This window comes from Ascaphus truei, chromosome 1, assembly GCF_040206685.1.
Source record: "Ascaphus truei isolate aAscTru1 chromosome 1, aAscTru1.hap1, whole genome shotgun sequence".
NCBI lineage: Eukaryota > Metazoa > Chordata > Amphibia > Anura > Ascaphidae > Ascaphus > Ascaphus truei.
In genome coordinates, this window is record NC_134483.1 from 162,228,053 (window position 1) to 162,249,227 (window position 21,175).

General features: G+C 45.3%; 1 protein-coding gene across 5 annotated transcripts in view; it reads left to right on the forward strand.

Annotated features, from left to right (window-relative positions):
* Positions 1 to 7,757: 7,757 nt before the first annotated feature.
* Positions 7,758 to 21,175, forward strand: part of PUM3 (pumilio RNA binding family member 3) — a 42,127-nt gene continuing 28,709 nt past the window's right edge. The window contains exons 1-7 of one of the 5 annotated variants that reach the window (XM_075597131.1): positions 7,758 to 7,979; positions 10,816 to 10,916; positions 11,408 to 11,617; positions 12,737 to 12,872; positions 15,246 to 15,321; positions 17,381 to 17,474; positions 18,582 to 18,648. In XM_075597131.1, coding sequence (XP_075453246.1) covers positions 10,826 to 10,916; positions 11,408 to 11,617; positions 12,737 to 12,872; positions 15,246 to 15,321; positions 17,381 to 17,474; positions 18,582 to 18,648 — 674 coding nt within the window. In that variant the 5' untranslated portion in view covers positions 7,758 to 7,979; positions 10,816 to 10,825. The remainder of the gene's footprint in view (positions 7,980 to 10,815; positions 10,917 to 11,407; positions 11,618 to 12,736; positions 12,873 to 15,245; positions 15,322 to 17,380; positions 17,475 to 18,581; positions 18,649 to 21,175) is intronic. The other 4 variants (XM_075597124.1, XM_075597150.1, XM_075597114.1 and 1 more) reach the window with 4 other exon arrangements.

A 21,175-nucleotide genomic window follows, 5' to 3' on the forward strand; every position in this document is an offset into this window, starting at 1 on the left:
CATTACAGTCGGGGGTAACCCAATAGACGCAGACAGGATCCTGTGGGAGTATCTACATGCTGCAGTTTTACCAATTGTAAGTTTTTCTGTGTTTTGCTGTTACATTAAATCAGACCCTGTCTTACCTTGGTATCTTCTTTCTTTGCGCTCCACCTCCCATCTCTTCTTTGCATTTTGGACTGTATACCTGGCCGGCTGATCACCGGAGGGAGAGGGAGCAGCGGGAGAGGAGACCTTCCGGAGGAATTTCCCTGAGGATCACAGACAAGCGCGACTTCCATCTCCAAAAACTCCAACATTACAGTTGCATGATAAACACCTTGCGCCAAGCGCGGCCCGACCAGCAGCCACGAACTTGCGCAACAACTATCCTGTACTTCCTAATAGTAGTGCCGAGGGTCAGGTTTCTTAACCTCCTGACCCCCCATATCCAGGACAGTTATGCTGTAGTTTTGCGGCAACCCCCTCTCAGGCCGGTACACTACCTTGTGTTTGTACACATTCCTGCCAATGCTCCAAACCCGCATTAAGTGATCTATTCTTTCTTCAGCCCGGCTGCCTGTAATGGCACCCCCTTTCTTGACCATGTATTCTTCAATGGTCTCCCTTAACCACCTATCCCTATTCTCCTCAATTTCCTCCATGAGGGGTTCGGGGACATATGGGTACTCTAGGCCATGAGAAATTTTATACTTGGCTGCAATAGCCCTCTCGGCCCGGCTGATCCAAGTCAACTCGGCGTTCCCTGCCCTCCCTGGCAGCACCCATGACAGGGGTTCGTCTGGATCCACAGGGTCAGACAATATCTCTGGCCCCATAGGTTCTATATTATACTGGCATATCTGGATCCACCTTTCCTGCATCTCCCTCTTCTTCTGGGCCGGTGTAAATTCCCCTACCGCCCACCAATAGTCCACCACGTCCTCTTTTTGCAGCAGGAACCGCGTGCGGTCCATCCACCCCACATATCCCTCGAATAAGGGGGCCCACCATCGGGTCTCCTGGAGTCCTTCGGATCCCCATTCTAGCGAATCTCCTTCCTCAGTATCCCCCCCAAGAAGATATCCCCGAGGTTCCTATTGAGCGGGGAGGATTAGACCACCTCTCCTGCTTGGAGCTCTCCTCCAACTAAACTATGGCCACTTTAGGCACCCACCTGGATTCAGATACCTTCCCCAATTGCCCTCCACCCCGTAACCCACCAAAGGCATAGCTGCCCAGTCTCTCCCCAGTCCGTTCCTCACCAGCTCCCTGGGACCCTTCCGACACCCCCAAACTGGACGTGGACCCACAGGAAAAGGTGACTGGGACAGGGGCGTTAGCTAAGGCATGGGGTTGGGCATAGGGATGGGCAACGGGTATACGCGGGGTTCCGACCCGCTCTCTACCCTCGGATAGTCCTGAATCACTGTGCGGCCGATCCGCTGGGGAAGTTTCACCCTTCTCAGCTTTCCTCGCCGTCTGCCAGCTCTTGGCCTTCACAGGTGATCGGGAACCGCCGCCCGATCACCGAAGCGTAGATGTTCTCCTTCCGGTCGCTCCGCTACCTCCACCGGAAGCGACGTCATCACCGGAACCGGATACGCCGCCATCTTGCGATGGATCCCCATGCGGGATCTCTTCTTCCACGACGACGTCCGGAAGATCCGCCGCCTGCACGTGCACCGCCTGGGCCTGGCAGGGCCTCTCCTCCGCAACAGTCTTTATCGGAGCTAGGTAAGCACTAGGACTTGTCTTACCACTCCGCTGGTTGGGCGTGGACCGCCCGTCGCCGCTGGACCCGCCGGTCCCTGAATGGGAAGGGCTCCGCCTCTCGACCTTCCGCTCCACTGGCGACACCCGACTCCTCTCACCGCTGGTCCCGGTAAGTGGTGCCTTCCTTCCGTTCCCTTCACAGGGTATCACCACGGGCCGGATCACAGCCCCAGTCGACTCTCTGGGATCCTCATCGGAGGGATCCGCCGGCTCTTTGTTCGGGGTCACCAATCGTGGTGATCGCCGTTTGGCCTCCCGGTCGATACACTGACCGACTGATTTCTCCTGTTTGTCCTCAGGCAGGACGATACATTCCGATCCCCATTCTCCGGGACCCGTGCCCTCCCGCCATAGAGCACCGGGAAGTTCGGCGGTCAGCACAGCCGTCTTCCCCGCGGGTTCAATAGATTGAATCGGCGCAAATGTGGGCATAGGCCATAGATACTGCGTACCACACTGTGGACAGTGCCCCGCTGTACCCACGGTGCCGCCTGGTATTCGGCATTGTAGGCATAGGCCCACCACGGTCTCTGTTCCAGCCACCCAGATTACCAGCACGCCTCCTGGTACCGACTATGGCTGAGTGGTCATCATGCCCATCACTTCTTGGGGTTGATCCATCCTCTTGGTGGGAGTCACTCGCTGCAATGGTTTGCTCGCTAAGCTGGCTCCTCGCGACTGATCAGCAGGGGTTGAGTTGGCAGCCACTCCTTGGTCCAGCTCCACCCTCATCTGACATAGTTGAAACCCGCCCCCAGTAGTAGCGATTATGGGCGGGTCCCAGAACGGTATAGGATGTCCTTTAATTGAGGCCGCACCTCATTCAGTCCTAGAGGGCGCGGCCACAGCTTTCGCGCCCTTATCCCCAACAGGGTGGGGTTCTTCCTTTGGCGCCAATCCCAGCCGCATTCTTGCAGCTGCCTTGCTTGCAAAATACCCTTCCTTCTCGCATACAGCACCAGCTGCAGGAACTACCTTTGGTAACAGCACCGTCGGTTCACCAGCTCTTTGCTCCGCTGGATTCATACTCACGGGGCATAATTGGAAACCACTCCCCCTGGTTGAGATTAGGGGAGGGTCCCACAGGCTAATCGGTTGGCTCAGCACTGGGGCTGAGTGAGTCACTGTCCATGAGGGCGCGGCTGCAGCTTTCGCGCCATACCCCCCATCAGGGCGGGGTTTTCCTGTTGGCGCCAATCCTGGCCAACTCTCTGCAACTGTTGCAAATGCAGTTTTCTCCTCAGCAAGCCCACGCGGTCTCCCAGGGAAGCGGGAGCCGCCATCTTGGTTAGTATTCTGCATAGCGCCCACCGGCTGGTAAGCAAATTCTTCCTTTTCACCACACATTACAACAATGTCTTGCAACACTGTCCTCCAGGGTAGTACCCTGCGGTCCTAGGCAGGACCAAAACGGCGCGAACACAGCCTTAGCACCACTCCACAGCAGGCTCGTGAAAGTCATTTCTGTAGCTTGCTCTCCCATGGCACGCACACTACATGCACTCCTTCCATCTGCCTCCGTCCGCCATTTTGGACACTCCGCACCGCGCGGATTCTCCACTCTTGCGGTCGCCATAGATGTATTGTTTTCGTGATTATTGTACATGGAGCTCCTCTCTGCGGGGCAGCTACCACACCGGCACAATAAAGATTTCTCTGATGCACCACCTTGTGTACCTAATGTAGGTCTGACTCGTGTTGCACTACCTCAGGCTAGGCTCACTCTCTCAGTGTCTGCTGTATCTCCTTCCTCCCAGTCTGTGCTCCCTTCGGTAAGTGGTCTGGAATGGGCTAGAGTACTCTGGAGCTTCCATGCAGTACTTGACGTCTACCTACTGTTGGCTAGCCTAGCGCAGACCCTCTCCAGGACCCCTGACTCGTTACCAGGCTATCCTTCCAGGCATCTTACCAACTAGCACTGCCTCAAGGTGACCTGGAAAGCTATAGCCCCTCTCCAAACCCCCAACTCCTTTCAGGCCCCTAGGTCGTCCTTGCGAACTGACTATTCTCCATCAGCCCCTGACTACTCCTAGGTCCGTCCCAACGCAGCACAAAGTGGCAGCAGACACTCTCCCTGTTTCCAAGTGACCTAGCAAAAGCCTGTCCTGTTGACAGGTATCTCAGCAGCGCCTCCAAATGTAACGGGTTTTCTGGCCTGGCCTGACCCACCCAAGCTCACATTGGCCCCTGTGGTCTAACCAGTCCCCATTACAGTTTAGTGTCTGGTGGTGCACCTGTTGGAAACAGGACACCTGAGTCTCCCGCATGATGTTGTGTGGGGATTGCCAACCCAGACAGGCAGCTGAGGTAGTGTGCATGAGTCCTACGTATATCCAGTGCAGCGCCTCCACCTCATCAGGATCCCAGCGTCCGCTTGTGGATGGTCCTGGTGAGGAACTCCTCTGTGGTGCACTCCTCGGTGTAATCACTCCACACTTACACACGAGTGTATATTTGAACAGTCATCTTTATTGATGTACGGTGGGCTAGCTGCCCGTCACAATGGATTCTCTTAGCCTTCCATTGTTCACCGTACTTCCCTTTAAAAGGTATCTCTTCCCTTAATTGGTGGATTCCCTATCCCTGTAGGGATATCTTCCCTGTGACCAGGTCCCTGGTCACAGTTCCATACACTGTCCTTTCAACAGCTGCTTTCTCCTCCTCTATAACTCAGCAACAACTAACTTTTGCACAGTGCTGTGCCTTATGTATCCTCTGGGGGCTGGCACAACTCTGACATCACTAACCATGGATTCAGAGCATGTGACCACTCCCATCCATACATAGGGCACCTCACCAGGGTGTGAGGGCAAACCTCCATAATTACTGCTGGCATGCCCACAACTTACCAGGCCTTACTGTCAGCAGGAGAGATGACTGTTAGCCATTTTACAGCATGGCTACATACTATATATATTGCAGCACTTCCGTTTTCCAGAACCTTTACGCCAGGGGTGGGGTACGTCAGGCCCGAGGCCCGTATAAGGCCCCCGAAATCATTTGGTCTGGCCCTGCTAAGGCAACTGCTATAACCGGGGTCACGCTAATTTTTTTTTAAAAATGGCCGCTGCGTTCCCGATCGGGAGGAGGTGGTGTGAGGCGCCAACACGATCCCCAGCAGCCACTGTACTAGCCCCAGCAGCCACCGTACTTCCCCCCGCAGCAGTCCCCGCACTTCCCCCCGCAGCAGTCCCCGCACTTCCCCCAGCAGCCGCCCTACACGGTTCCCCCAGCAGCAACTACCAGAGGTAGGGGTGGGGGGGATCTGTGTGCCTGCATGCCTGCTGTGTGAACAAAATATATTGTGCGCAACTAATAAACCTCTAATAATATCAGTGATCAGTTGTGTATTAACATAAACCCTTCTAATTTTATCCAAATGGTAAAACCACATAAAACCAGTGTGAAAAATAAAGAATTTTACATAACCGTGTAGTGTGGTACATAGAGTGTCTGCTGCTATAAAACAGGGGGTGGCTCGGCACCCCCCAAACACTAAAGATATGGAGACAAAAAAACAGCGCACAACGCAAATAGTGAAGTATGAAAATAACAAGTGTATATTAAAATAGGGGATAAATATTCAGCGTACATCAAGGTACTAGGACATAAGCATTGAGTGTGTACAACACACAAGTTACCACTTGGCAGCTGCTAGTACAGGAGTCAGGAGCTTGTTTCCTTCGGCAAGCGTCTGGGACAGCAGCTGTGATGTTTTCCTTCCTAGGAACACCCCTGCACTCGATCACCGCCTCTATGGAAATCTCCCCTCTGGTCAGCTGGGCTCCAGGTAAGTCGAGCGATCTGCAGCCTGCAGTCGCACTCAGAAGGTCCCCGGATTGATCAGTGAGGACTTTTTAGCCCCTATTTTAATATACACTTGTTATTTTCATACTTCACTATTTGCGTTGTGCGCTGTTTTTTTGGCTCCATGCCTGCTGTGTGCCTGTCTGTGTCTGTATGGCCCGCGAACGACGTTATAAATATCCAAATGGCCCTTGGCAGAAAAAAGGTTCCCCACCCCTGCTTTACGCCATCAGGTTATGACATCACTTGAGTCTGTGTTCGCTCCCACAATATAGTTGGTAGTTCACTACTTGTGTATGTGTAAATATCGTGCTTCCACTGTAACATTTTAAGCTGACGAAAGTTCCAGATGGGACCTGAAATGTTTGTCTCCTGCTGTTCCTAATAAATATTTGTATGACACTCTGAATTATGAGTGAAGCTGGTTACATTGTTGGGTACCCACCACAGTTTTGTATTTCTATAGAAAACAATTACAACACTTATATAAATCAGAAAAAAGGGTAATTAAAAAAAAAAAATCCATCCTTTTTAATTGAAAAGAAATTGCACTAGGTAAGTGGGAAAATAAAAAAAAAGTTGTGGCACTTAAATGTATTGATATAAAGGTTGTGGGAGTCCATAACACTTTGACCACCGTTTATCATTATCTAACATTTCACACAAGGTTTTACTATATGAATATGCAGGGCGAGGCTGTGTAGGGGGAAATGATGCCATCTACTGGCAGAACTGCTTCTAAAAAAAATATTTGAGATACACTTGAAAGATACCTGCGATGTTTTCTAGTTTCATCTATGAAGATCCAAATGTTGCTCCCTTAAAAACGCCATCAACACCTATAACGGATATACATTTCCTCAAGGAGTTGCTCAGTGAGTAAAGGCACTGACTGGCACTGAATTTGAAGCAGGGAGTCTGGTTCAATTCCCGGTGTCGGCTCCTTGTGACCTTGGGCAAGTCACTTTATCTCCCTGTGCCTCAAAAAAAAACAGATTGTAAGCTCCAGGGACCTGTGTCTGCAAAATGTCTCTGTAAAGCGCTACGTAAAATTAGCAGCGCTATACAAGAACATGCTATTATTATATACTTGAACAACTCTACTAGAAACTGGTTAAACACAACATAATCAAAGGTCAAATTAAATAGGCTAAGGCTTCGGGCATGAGGCGCGCAGCTGCTGCTCGGCAGTGAGCCCCTGCAGCCGCAATGAGAGCGCTTTAGCAGGGGCTCGCGCACGCGGTCTAAGGCAGGGAAAGCACCCGCTTTCCCTCAGCCTCCGCACAGCTGAAGTCTGTATGGACTCAGCCTTAGTGTTTCATTGTTCAGCAAATAAAAATACCACTTGTGAGCACATTCAGACAGACAGGTCTGCTTTTCCCAATTATCTCTTGGCATATTATGCTTCCACTGCAGCCAGGGATTCTGGGAAGTTACATGCAAATGAGCAGTGTCGCCTTTTCGTTGGAGTTTTTTTTGCCACCTTTTTACCCAATGTAACTTATATAATGTGTTTCATTGTTAAAATCTGCATTGCTGTCACGCCCATCTTCAAAAAGAGAATTTTAAAACCCATTCTATATTTGTAGTTACTTTGTCATTAATGTAAGCTTAATTTTGGTAGGGGTTTCCATTTCTTTAGCCCCTTCCTTATGTATGTTGCTCTCATCTTCCAAGAGTAAGGTCGCTTCTTATTTTCCCCTGTTTGTCTTCAGTCAGGAAAATGGTAGCAGATTTAATTAATCTGCATTCTGGATGTCATGACTAAATTAAAAAAAAAAACAGAAATGTTTTGACATCCACATACAAAAGAGTAACATCTACATGTACATTAGCTGGACAGAGTTAGCTCCACTTTACTGATGGTCAAATGACCAAGTCCCGAAGTTTGGCAAACACTCATCCTCCAGCATGGCGATTACGTCACCCCACCACTCTAGACAGGAAGTCTATGCAGGAGTATCTGCCCTCACCAAAAATGGCCGGCTGATCTTTTCTTCATAAAGCTTTATTGATAAATTACAATTCAATTCAGAGTACGTTTCTGCTACCTGCATGATGAACATCATGACAAAGCGACTCGGCAGCCAGCTGGTGACGTCGCACCCACGCTGCACGACTCATGCAGTGCTGGGCACTCTGATTGGTGGAGACCGCCACATGCCTGTCTCGCGCGACAGTTGCGTCGGCTTTGCGACTTTCCAGTTAATGGTCGTAAAGCGCGTCAGTGCGCATGTGTGGTTGTAACATCCTACCCCCATCCCCTCTGTCTCCATTCCTGGCCGCACGTGTAGCGGTGGAACGAAGCTCGCGGGGAGGAACTTGACACGCAGCGGCTCGCGCCTGAAATACGGTGCGTGACTGGAAACGCTGTCTCCCGGGGTAACCGCCGCGAGCAGCGCCTCTTTGTATATAATGTGAGACTGTATATACCACCTCATATATACCTAGATACATTCCTGTGTCTATTATGTGCATGTAAATACACGTGTGTTTATAATATATATTACCCTCCAATACTTCACAGATCAAACTGCAGGTACATATGCGTCTTATATCCCACACACAGACCCCAAAACCCCGCACTTTATATGCTTCATACCCCTATGTGCCCTTATATACGTCGCTCCGAAACAAATACATTGACTCTGTCGCAAGCGCTTATAGTAAGCGCGACGGTGACGTCGCGACCAAAATTTTTGAAGCCGGGTAAATTTGATTTTTTTAGAGACCGTCTCTACATGTGACTGTCTCTAAACCAATCAAATTGTGCGGCCCGTCCCTTTTACTGACGTCACTGGCCTTGTTGCCAGCGACAATGCTTCAAATCAAATTATAACTTTCTGGTGGCGACGGGTAACGTCATCGGTCGCGTCGCCAGCACTGTAAGCGCAGCCTAAACAAAGCCCCACTGCACATCCAATATGGTAACAATGGAACAATTTTTGTTTTTTTTCTTCTCATAAGTATGAGTCGTGTAGTTCAATGTTTAAGCCTAACAAAAATAATTATTTTTATCTTAGCCTAATTGGTAGGAGCGCAGGAATCGTTCTTTTTGTTTTTCTATATGTATCTTTTTACCTGCAGCAAACTTATATAGTGAGGAGCGCGGTATTATGTACAGTTTCTCACAAATGTTTAAGTCTGCAAGCACGTCAAGGTAGATCCCTCATATACCCTACACCTGTCCTATAGCCCAACCCTTCATAAAGCTCCCCTAAACACCTCATATACCCCAACCCCACTTCTATAATGATCCACCAAATTACTAAAATAACCCACATTATTTGGCAGTCGCAGAGTGTTTAGGGACAGCTGCTTCTCATTGCGACTGGTTCCTTGGCTAGGGTGGCGGTAGGCGGGCAGGCGCGCTCACACTGGCCGCTATGAAATACATTGAGGCAATGTGTGTGGGCAAGCGCCTGCTCGGCGATTAGCTGCTTGCAGAGGAAGCAAATTTGAATTTGTCATCCGCAAGCGCGTCACGTGAACGGTTCTCCCAATGAGGGCGAACCAGCTCTGACGTAATGGCCTCGCCCCCTCTCGCGCACCTAGCCGACCACAAATATATGAAGTGATGCAGAGGTCGATGCATTACAACCTGTACATCAGGTAACTCTTACTGTAACTGCCCAAATCGCACGGTGACGTACATGGCTCAAAACTTAAGAGCAAAGACCTGGATACATTGCAGCAAAGAGATGCAAGATAAATATGACAACGATCTACCTTGGTCTCAATTACATTTTTTGCTGCCAATTTTTGGGGGAAGAGAAAAGAAAATGAATGAGAAACAAAAGCTGCATCAAATGATTTTTGTAGGTCTTCATTCAAACCTAAGGAAAGTTTACGAGTACAGTATTGACTTAATAGTGTATCCCTTAAGTTGCAAAGAACATTACAAATAGATTTCACAACATATATTCTCTTAGATTCATTGGCTAAAAATAAGTAAACATACAGAAATTTTTCAGTGATTTGATGATAGGTGTTTGCAATAAAATAAGGATTTAAATTTTTTTTTAAACCCATTGGGGCCTGTGTATGAGGGTTAAATGAATGTAATGCTGGAGATTAAAAAAAATCTGCACCATATGTATCAAAGAAAATATTGCATGAAAATTATAGGATTTTTTTTATATATATACATCTAGTGCAGCTTGTTTTGTCCCATAATTGCAGCACTTTCGTCTCAAAACATAGCCACCTTAAAGGAGCAATCCAAGCATCTTTTTTTAACCTGGCTAGAAGCAGGGCGTCTCTGGAAGCTGAATCCCCATTAAGCTGGAGAACACCTGCTTCGGGAGATACTTACCTCTGTTGTAGGTGCCGGTAGCCGCTCTGGCTGGACTTTAAAGAGTAAAGCTCCCACTTCACGCGGGCCAATAGGAAGTCCAATCTGATGACGTCACGGCTTCCTCTTGACCCGCAGGGTGCAGGAGCTCTGAACAGAGGCGTTACGTGATCCCTGGTAGCTGAGCAGAGCGCCTACCGGCATCCACTACGGAGGTAAGGCTCTCCGGAAGCAGGGGGTCCGCATAGATGAAATTAATGTGGGGTTCAACACCGGGTATCTAGGTTAAAAATGTAGACCTTGGATTGCTGCTTTAATGTTGAGTTAACATTTTTATCCCGTAATAAATGTATATTTGTCATGATAAATGTAGTTTTAGTTCATAGGGCCCTTTATCAAAATATCACTACAATTCCTATCATTCGGATTATATTATATGTGGAAATGCTTGACTGATGTTAGAGCTCAATGTAGTACTGTGCATTATATGCTTACACTCTTTTCATTGACCCCTATCTAGTATACGGTTACATTGTCTTCCCTGTGCTGGGGAAGATTTTAGACCTTTACATTTGAATGGAGCTGAAGTCTTCTCTAGCATGGGGAAGACATCTTCACAGCATATTGATGAGGGACAAGGTCTTAAAAATTGTCACCATTGTGAATTTTTTAATTGGCCGTAACGAAAGAAGGTGTGTATTATATATTATTCACTTTTCTACATTAGACAGTTTGTTCTCAATTTGAAAGCAATTAAACGTATTTTGAATTGAGAAACCAAAGTTAGAAAGTGGTATAGAAAGAGTTGAATGCTTTCACTTTCTTGCAACTGAGTATTATGAGTAGGACGGTACTGTTCCCCTGTTTCTTTATAGTTTATTGCTGATCTTTATTTCATTTTTTTTTTTTTTAAATCTTCCTGCCACTGTAACTTGTAATTCGCATTTTTGTTCTTGTAGCTTTGTCATCATGGAACCTAAGAATAAAAAGCAGTTCAAAGCAAGAGAGAACCCTTCTCTGCAGAAAACTACCAAGAACACCGCATTTAAGAAAGCTAAAGGTAATGACAACTATCTTGTAAAATATTAAGCAGTATACCCTATTTGGGATTTCACAAATACATAAGGTGCAAAAGTGGTACAACTCAGAGGCACAAACTGCACCTGATGTATCAAATGTAAAATATCTAATTGAAATGTCACTAGATTAAACAAAAGACAAATCCTTTTTGAATGCCATGGAAAATATTATTTTATTAATGCTGGAATCGGTTCTTAGCGTTGGCGGTGACACTTGTTATTCGCTGTTTTAATCCTTAAAGTTTTTTGTTTTTTTAATGTATTTCTTTTTTATTTTCCATTAAATAAAATGCCATTTCTTATTTTTTTTTTAAATTAAGTTTAACATTTAATTTTTATATCCTTTTAAAAATATTATTATTTTTAATCCCCCCCCTGACTGAAGGTTAAAAACACTTAAGAGGGACATATTTCAAAATGCTGTCTCTCGGTGTGTCAGTCAAGACTCGCTTATTGGTTTTCTTTTTGACAGTAGCACCAGGCTTTCAAAAACAAAGAGGGAAAGGCAGCACAGGCCAGGGCCCCATGGGAAAGACCAAATTTAACAAGTTTGCAAAAGGCAAGACATCGTCTGACAGACCAGGATGGAAAACTGGCGTGAAACAATATGCAACCAAGAATACAAAACAGGGAGATGGCTTCACAAAGAAGAGGAAACATCAGCCAGAGGACCAGAAGGAAGGTGAGTGTGCCTGTGGGTTATAGCCACCCGTTAAAACAAATGAAATGTAACCCGCTCACAATTCATCTCTTGCTTGTAATGGTGTGATTGACTATGTGCAGACTGTAGAGGATCCTTTTGCATTGTTGACCACTTACTGTATGTGATGAGCCTGCAGCCACGCCCCCTGAAAGATAGAAATAAAGAAACAAACAGAATGCTTCAGATAAAGAGGGTAAATAAAGAGAGAGGCATAATTGTACTTAATCATTTGATTGGTTTTGCACTTTGCAAAAGCGCCCTTACAATAAATGTAAAAAATGTAAGTAGCACTGTGGCACTACAGCTAAAGTAAGGCAACTATTCTCTTCGATCCATCATACTGTATGGACCTTGCTTTCTGTTTGGACTTATTTAAGAGGCAAACGATCCAAAACGGCACCAAATGTCGGTCCACATGTTATAATTTGACATTCAATTTAAATTAGGTTTACTCTTTAGGGATTTGCCACTGTACTTTGTATTTCTGTCACTGCGCATAACGCTATGTTAATGTGCATATATTACTTGCAGAGAATGAATCCAGTGCCAGCAAATTGAGGCGACATTATACACATGGCCTGCGAATGAAAGAAAAACTAGATAAAGAAATATAGAGAGGGTACTATAGATTACATCAGGGGTGTGCAAACATTTCCCCCTGCGACCCCCGGCCTTGTCTCCCTTGATGCTTGCGCGGCCCCATCCCCCTTTACCTTGTCTCTGGTATTCTGACATCAAGACGGCATGGGACATCACCAAGCCGTTGGAGACAAGAAAGGGACCTTAAAGGCCTTGCATGCGCTCCCCCGGCATTTAATTTAAATGCTTTGGGGAAGAGCGCAGAAAATCTTGTGTCCCCCAGTTTGCGCACCCCTTGATTACACTACTGTGGTCAAGATATAAAAATCATGCAATAGAGCTACAGTCAAGACACACCAAAAATGAATAATCAGTCAAGTTAGTCAACTCATAGTCAGTTTAATGACTTAAAGAGTCATAACCACATCCAGCTGTCGATATATCAACATAAAAATTTGTTTTAACAAAGCAAGTATAACTGATGGCGATTTTAACTTATGCCGTTACCCCTTGTCACAGGCTCTGAAGCCAAGAAACCAAAGTGGGATGACTTCAAAAAGCAAAAGAAGGAATTAAAGCAAACCAGGCAGCTGAATGAGAAAGACAACTTTGAGGTCATGATAAAATCCAAGCAGATCTGGGAGAATATAAGAAGGTATGCTGCATGTCACTAATGATGTTGGAGCCTATTAAAAAAACTGGGCAATATAGATTTTAATATAAAGATATTTTAATATCTCTACTCCTATATCTCCACATCAGCTTGTTTTTCGGACACTTAATTGGTATTAATATTCCCTCTGAATTTGTATTTTGCTATTTTCTTGTTATTTGTTTGTTATACCTTGTCTTGATCTATTGGGACCTTGTATTTCCCTGTTTTTAAAAAAATAATAAATAGCCCAGATTTATGCATTTTTCTATCTTGGATTGCGCTCTTTGTCTTTTTGGTGTATTTTGTGGATTGGATTTATCCTCATTAGAGCTGCATCCTTTTTAGTTTTCATTCCCCTCATCACTACATGTCTTAATTTTTGATAAATTTTTGAGCTCATATCTTCCTTTATTTCACACAATATTTTTTTATACACGTCTAGCGCTGGGTTTCTCCCCCCTCTTCTTCTTTTTTTTCCTTCTAATTATATATAAGGAAAAAACAAACAAAAAACAGGCGCGCACTCATAGTGTAGTAAAGTTACAAAATGTTATGGAACTGAATAAAATATAAAATACGAACTCACAAACAAAACAGGAACAAGAGCATGTATGACATCAATTCTCAAACGCCAACGGTAGCAGCAGTGTCCCAGCAAGGTATCTGGTGCCGATATGTTGTCTCACTCGTGATCTGAAGGGACCGGTAGATGCGTCAAATCTTCCGTGTACTGGATCTATAGTATGTGCGCCGTGTGCTTCCCCACTTCGGTCCCTCCGCCCACCGAAGTTAGTCTCTAGTTGTCAGGACCGGTAGTTGCTTGCAACGTCACAGGGATCTCCGGATTGGCTGTAACATCTCTCGGCAAATAATCTCTGCTTAAGCTGACCTTACAAAGAAGGAGCTAATGTTCCCATCTGTTCAATCGTGCATACAGTAAAATAGAAACTGGCTGTACTTGTACTCCCAAAATATACCCTACGCATTTCGTCTTTTGGACTTCATCATGGGATACTTTGCAATAGTCACCAGACATGCAAAGTATCCCCTGACAAAGTCCAAAAGACGAAACGGTTAGGGTGTGTTTTTAGAGTACAAGTACACACACACACAGCAAAAAATGGCCCTTTTTCTAACCTGCACAATCAAGAATGCTGCTTTTTTTTATGGTTGAATTTGCAATTTTAACTGTGAAAATAGAGTATATATTGTACATAGTTGAGCTTTATTAACAATGTGCAACCCGTAGGTCTTAAAATAAGGACCTGGGTAGCTTTATATTCCAATGCTATTTTTATGGTTACAGTGAGAGGCGCAGCGGTGTATACATGTGTGTACATCCACCCACACTCACCCACCCACAACCACCCACCCCCTCCCCCCACCCCACACACTACCCGCTCCCTCCCCCCGCAACACACTCCCCCCCCTCCCCCCCCCCACCCCCCCGCGACACACTACCCCCTTCCCCTGCAACACACACACATACCACCCCCTCCAATTCTCTAGCGGTAAAGTAACCTAGCAACATTTGAAATGGTAAAAAGTATTGAAAATAAATGAAAAATGTATGTGACATCCCTTTGTCCAAGCAATGTTGTTGATGAGCAGGCGCATCTCCGTGTTATAGTTTTGGTTTATTGATCTTTTTACTTCTCATCTGGCTGCCTTTCTTATTTATTTTTTTCTGCTATGAGTCCCTTGTACTGACGCTGGAATCATGATGCACTGAAAATCACAATATTATACTCTCAATGATGCTGGAGGCATGTATAAGATACATAAGCTATGTAGCGCATATTATAGGGGTTAAGACTAAAATCAGTATTGGCTTATTTACAGGCTTAGATCCAAGCTTGTTTTTCAGGGCTACTCAGATGAAGTTTATTGCATTAAGCTCACTTTCAATCTCACTTGTCACATTAACTGTGTGTGTGTGTGTGTGTGTGTGTGTGTGTGTGTGTGTGTGTGTGTGTGTGTGTGTGTGTGTGTGTGTGTGTGTGTGTGTGTGTGTGTGTGTGTATGTATGTATATATATATATATATATATATATATATATATATATGTATATATGTATATATGTATATATATATATATATATATAAAATCTATCACAGTGCTTTTGGAAAAAAAACGGTATAAATCTAGCAGATGGTCCGCTGCGTAATTCCTAATTATCTTCTGCTGTAAGGTTTTAAGGTTTAAAAAAAAAACTTTTAGAATCCAGCCAATTGTAATTTATTTAGAAGTTTGTGTGTGTGTATATATCTATCTATCTGCACTTTAGATTCTGTATGTTGCCATTTTAATTAATAGCATCTCTTGATATCCCTGCTCTTCTGACCTGCTTCTACTCTCCTCCTTGGTTGTAGAAAGGACTGTGATGTCTCAAAGAGATCCAAGCTAATGGACAACCTGGAGGAGCTGCTTCAGGGCAACGTGAAAAGCGTGAGTACAGCTAGCACTGATTGAATCTTCTTAAAGAGAAAGTCAGGCCGCATGATGCAACGTCTGAACTGTCCTCAGTCAGGATTTATTGCCTTTATTTAGCACAGAATCAATCCGATCTGTTCTGTTCTTGTGCAGTTTAATTAGATTGTATAACAGGTCAATGTGTATTACATTTTAAAGTGTCGGTGAGTGTGTCTCGAGAGTTGTTTATTTGTTTGTATTTAACGAAATTCTGTTACATGCCTATGTATGTGCACATTTTGTACCTCTGATTAATAGGGCTGCAGAATTGTTCCTTGATAAATCTCCAATTGGACACTTTAACTTAACAGTATAAAGCTATAACCAGTAGCATGCAAATACTTCCTATCTTTAGCAATCAAATCGATCACTCACGAGTGCTGCAACATTGTTTCTTGTTTGTATCCTGTGACATATAAATACACATGCATACATAAACAGGCATACCCTGGTTTAAGGACACTCACTTTAAGTACACTCGCGAGTAAGGACATAGTGCCCAATAGGCAAACGCCAGCTGACGCATGCGCCTGTCAGCACGTCCTGAACAGCAATACCGACTCCATACCTGTACCGAAGCTGTGCACAAGCGGGGAGACTAGAGCCTGTTACAAATGACTTATTTGCATCAGTTATGCACGTATATAACGATTGCAGTACAGTACACGCGTCGATAAGTGGAAAAAAGATAGTGCTTCACTTTAAGTACATTTCCGCTTTACATGCTCTAGTCCCATTGCATACGTTAATGTGGGGTATGCCTGTATACACACACACATACATACGTTTCAGCGCCGGTAGCGGCGCAAAATCATTGTATTCCCTGTCTTCCCCGCTGTCGGCCGGATGCACGCTCAACTGCCGTGTGCGCTCGCGGCCCTTGTATAGAAGGGCTGACTAACCTCAGCCAATTATAAGTGCCGCACACGGCCTAGCGCACGCGACCACTTTATAACAAGCCTAAATGAGACTGCCGCTCTAAAGATGTAGTTTTGGGTTACATTTTATGGTTGAAATGGCCTATTAAATAGTTTTCAAAAATCCTAGCCATCAAAAATCCCTGCCTTCTCCAGAAAGCTGTGCTTGACCAAGTTCAGGGCACAGGAGGCAGCACTGTTTCCTTTATTATTAATCACACCAAGGTGCTGAAAGGTTGATGGAGCCATTGAGTGATCAGGGAGTAAATGGGACCTTTCACGGCCTTTCGTTTTGTCGGGTTTTATGGCAAGAGGAAGTGTTTAAAAGGGGTCCCACGTGTATAAAAGAAAGTTTGTAAACAACGGAGTCATTTTTTCCCTCAGGGGAATGTACTAATCATTCTTAGGTTTCTATAAAGATTTAAGAAGGTTTTTTCCTTTTCAGTGTTAACAACACGTCAGTCTAGCAGTGTTTCATACATCTTTAGCCTGTCGTTTCCTTCTCAAAGGACCAGAATAGGTGGAGAATGGGCACGGACCTGTTCAACACACACACACGGACCTCATACAAAGGGGACTCCACTCGTGGGAAATTGCAACTTACTCTCATTTTTTTTTTTTTGTTTTTTTTTTTTGTTGTAAGAATGATGTTAATGAACCAGACTGAACCCATCAATCGTTGATATTGGTCCTAGGAAAGACTGTATCTTTAATTATTGTGTGTTTGCGCACTTCATGCTTGGTGTATCAGTACAAGTTAAACGTTTGCAACGTGTGGAAGTAAAGTGATAGCAGAACATTCTGTGCAATAATCTCTGGGATACTCAATCTACTTATGAAAATTGTGTTACATTGGGCGAAAGACTGGGTTTATCCATAAAATTCAATGCCTTTGAATTTCACATTGAAGTTTAGTGTGTGTGTGTGTGTGTGTGTGTGTGTGTGTGTGTGTGTGTGTGTGTGTGTGTGTGTGTGTGTGTGTGTGTGTGTGTGTGTGTGTGTCACCTGTAAATCCTACATATATTTTCCCCTCACTGATATGCCCATTGGGGTGTTTGTCACCTTTTGATGTTTGATAACTGCAGTGAATGACCTAAGCATTATTTTGCCCCTGACAGATTGCCTTTGCTCACGACACAACCCGTGTAATCCAGTGCTACATAAAACATGCAAATGAGAAAAGAAGGCAAGACGTTTTTGAACAGCTGAAAGGTATTGTTTTTATTCTTGACTGTGTATATGCGAATACCAACTTCTTCCAAGAGTGACGTCCTTTACAGAGCTTAAATATTTTAAGGTAGTAGTGTAGTCATTTTTGTTCATTGCGAATGTTTGTAAAGCCACCTGCCGCCTTCACACCATTACTTTGCATGGCGGTGCTGTCAAGGGGTAAGACTGCATTCAAATTATTGGTAAAAGTGGAGTATCTTGCATTTCGTCAGTGGGTTCAATGCCTTTGTGTGTGATGGGAAAAAATGGGTAACATATTCGCGATCAGTTGTCTGCAATTTAACTTAAAGTTAAGCGCTTTTTGTGATTGATTCTGCCGTAGTAAGAACACTTGGGGCCGATCCACAGAGCTCTGTTAACTCAGGGCTGATAATTCATTAGCACAGGCTTAACGTCATGTTAAATTAGCACAACCATGCGCTGGCATCAAATAACATGACAGTAAAGCATGTCTTACCTAAAAGTGGTGTTACTACATGAAAGAAACTACAGCATACCCCGGTTTAAGGACACTCACTTTAAGTACGCTCGCGAGTAAGTACATATCGCTCAATAGGCAAATGGCAGCTCACGCATGCGCCTGTCAGCACGTCCTGAACAGGAATACCAGCTCCCTACCTGTACCGAAGCTGTGCGCAAGCGGGGAGACTATAGAGCCTGTTACAAATGTGTTATTAACATCAGTTATGCACTTATATGATGATTGCAGTACAGTACATGCATCGATAAGTGGAAAAAAGGGAGTGCTTCACTTTAAGTACATTTTCGCTTTACATACATGCTCCGGTCCCATTGCGTACGTTAATGCGGGGTATGCCTGTATACCTCCCCAAACACTAGTTTATACCTGAGGGAGAGATACCTGTGCACAAAACTGAACACAGTCAAATTGGTAAATTTCCCAGGTATGTCAGGTGTGTTTAGTTTTGTCATTGGGAATTTTACATAAATATGACTCTCCCGCCCTCTCTAACTAACGTTACCCCTTCGGAAAAAAACGATATTTTCATGTCTGTAAGAAGTTTACAGTGCCTTTTTTAAATGAAGAGTAACATTTTTAAATATATATTTATTTTATCTACCCCACAGAACATATAGTAGACTTGAGTAAGTCTAAGTATGCCAGGAATATTGTGAGGAAATTCCTTATGTATGGGTAAGTTTTTACAGATTGCATATTATTTATTTTGTAGTTTTGTATTTTTTAACATTGTTGGGTAGGTGCTTTTTTTGTTTTCAATGTGACCCTTTTGTTGGAAATGTTGTAGATCAATGACTGAAAAAAGGCTGTGTGGTATATGAAGAGAGCTTTTATTACCCATATTTATGGACGTGAAATGGACTTTTAACATTTCTGTGCAAATGTTTTAACTAGAGGATGGACAAAACTGCCAGAACCCGTGTCTGGATTTTCGGCACGTTTTTTTGGTGAAATATGATCCACACACCAAAATCCAAAGGCGGATTGGACACTAAAAAAATATGCCCAAATACATCATAAATCACAACCAGATTATTAGCACCTCTCTCAAGGAGTGCATGCATGCGTACGTGTGCGACGTACGTGAGCGACGCACGTGAGCGTGTGTGTATATATAGATAGTCCTACAAATTTCCCTACAAATAATATAGGGAGAGAGGCACCTCTGCTCAAAAAGAAGTACACCTGGACGACCTGGGGGATAGACTGATATATGCAAAGTATATTTAAATGACTCGCATCCCATATTTCCTAAAATTATTTCCATAAGAACTTTTATAGAGTTGAAAAGGCAACTTGTGAGGCACAATTGTCAGGCCCACCAGGATTAGAACTCCCATCCTTTGGTATTCTGGGCAGCAGCTCTAGCAGGGTGATCTACCCCTGCTGATGGGTGCCATCACTGTCACAGAACGCTTTTGAGCTGCTCACATCTGTGCCTTGTTTTAAAAGCAGACCACTTCCTGGTTTTGTAAATGCAGTGTACCTTGTGCACAAACAGGAGCACACCTGAGAAACCTGTGAGATATGTTAATAGCTGGATTAGGCCGTGGTTATACCAAAAACCGCCGCAGGTGCAAAAACATACTGCTAAAATCTTATGTAGCTGACCATACCATCAACGACGTCCGCGCCGCCTGGGGCAGCAGACTGGCGAGTACACAGAGGATTTTGTTTTGGTCAGGCGATGGTGGCGTCACGTGAGAGATTCAGCCAATGAGGGTGAACCGCTCACGGCCACGCCTCCTCTGCTACTCATCTCTCCTGTCTCGCCGGTATAATCAAGATGCCACTCGGCGGCAGCGATGTGTGACGTCACAGAATAGTGCTGCAGCTCTTGGTGTAATTGAGGCCCTAGATACAGGTGTGAGCAGTAGAGCTGAGATGACTGAGCTGCCACCTCGCCCAAAGCATATTCCCAATTACCAATCTGCTGCTTTGGCACATATAGAATCACCAACTAACTATTTTGAAATAAGCCCGTTTGTAAGCATGGTGAGCTAAGACTTGGGAGGGTTTTGATTTCCTCTGGCTGCTCTGTGGGCTGTCAATAGTTTGCACCACCCATGCCCCCTCTCTCCCCCTCATCATTATTGGCTCTCTGATGAGGACAAAATGGTAAGTGTTTGACAAGCGTTTATTTTGGGGCCCCAAACAAATACAATTTGTTAATAATATCCAGAGAAACAAAGGAAGCCAAATCTATGCTATTAGTGTGGCTAGATTAAAGTTAGGAAGCCAATTAGATTGTTAAATTGTTTACAAAAGGTTGTTTTTTTGGCCTGAAACGTGGGATTGCAAAGCGCTTCTGTGATCGTGTATCAATCTTTAAGTGACGTGGCAGTGTTTGCATAACCAAATGTCAAGACGCCCTCACGTAATTCCCACACAGTAAAACATCAATACAACTAGATTTTACAGTTTTATAATTTATGATATTGTTTGTAATCATGTTAAGGGCAAGCGTTTTCTTGCCCTTAATATCCAAATGTCATTGCCATACAGCAGGCCTGCACAACACGCGGCCCGCCTGCACTCACTGTGCGGCCTGCTCTCCCCATCCCTCACGAGTCCGCTCTCCCGCTGTCACCCTCCCCCGCGAGCCCGCTGTCACTCGCTCTCCCCCTCGCAGGGTAGCAGCGCGCTCTAGCATTGAGGCACTTGCTGCTTGCTAGAGCGTGCAGTCCTGCCTGCTCTGCCACCGCCGCCTCCACCGCAAACAAAGGTAAGGTACGGAAGTGCAGGGGGGCGAGATGATGCGATTTGAAGTGCAGGGGGGGGCGCAATTTGAAGTGCAGGGGGGCGAGATGATGCGATTTGAAGTGCAGGGGGGTGCGCGATTTGAAGTGCAGGGGGGTGCGCGATTTGAAGTGCAGGGGGGTGCGCGATTTGAAGTGCAGGGGGGTGCGCGATTTGAAGTGCAGAGGGGTGCGCGATTTGAAGTGCAGGGGGGTGCGCGATTTGAAGTGCAGGGGGGTGCGCGATTTGACGTGCAGGGGGGTGCGCGATTTGAAGTGCAGGGGGGTGCGCGATTTGAAGTGCAGGGGGGTGCGCGATTTGAAGTGCAGGGGGGTGCGCGATTTGACGTGCAGGGGGGTGCGCGATTTGACGTGCAGGGGGGTGCGCGATTTGACGTGCAGGGGGGTGCGCGATTTGAAGTGCAGGGGGGTGCGCGATTTGAAGTGCAGGGGGGTGCGCGATT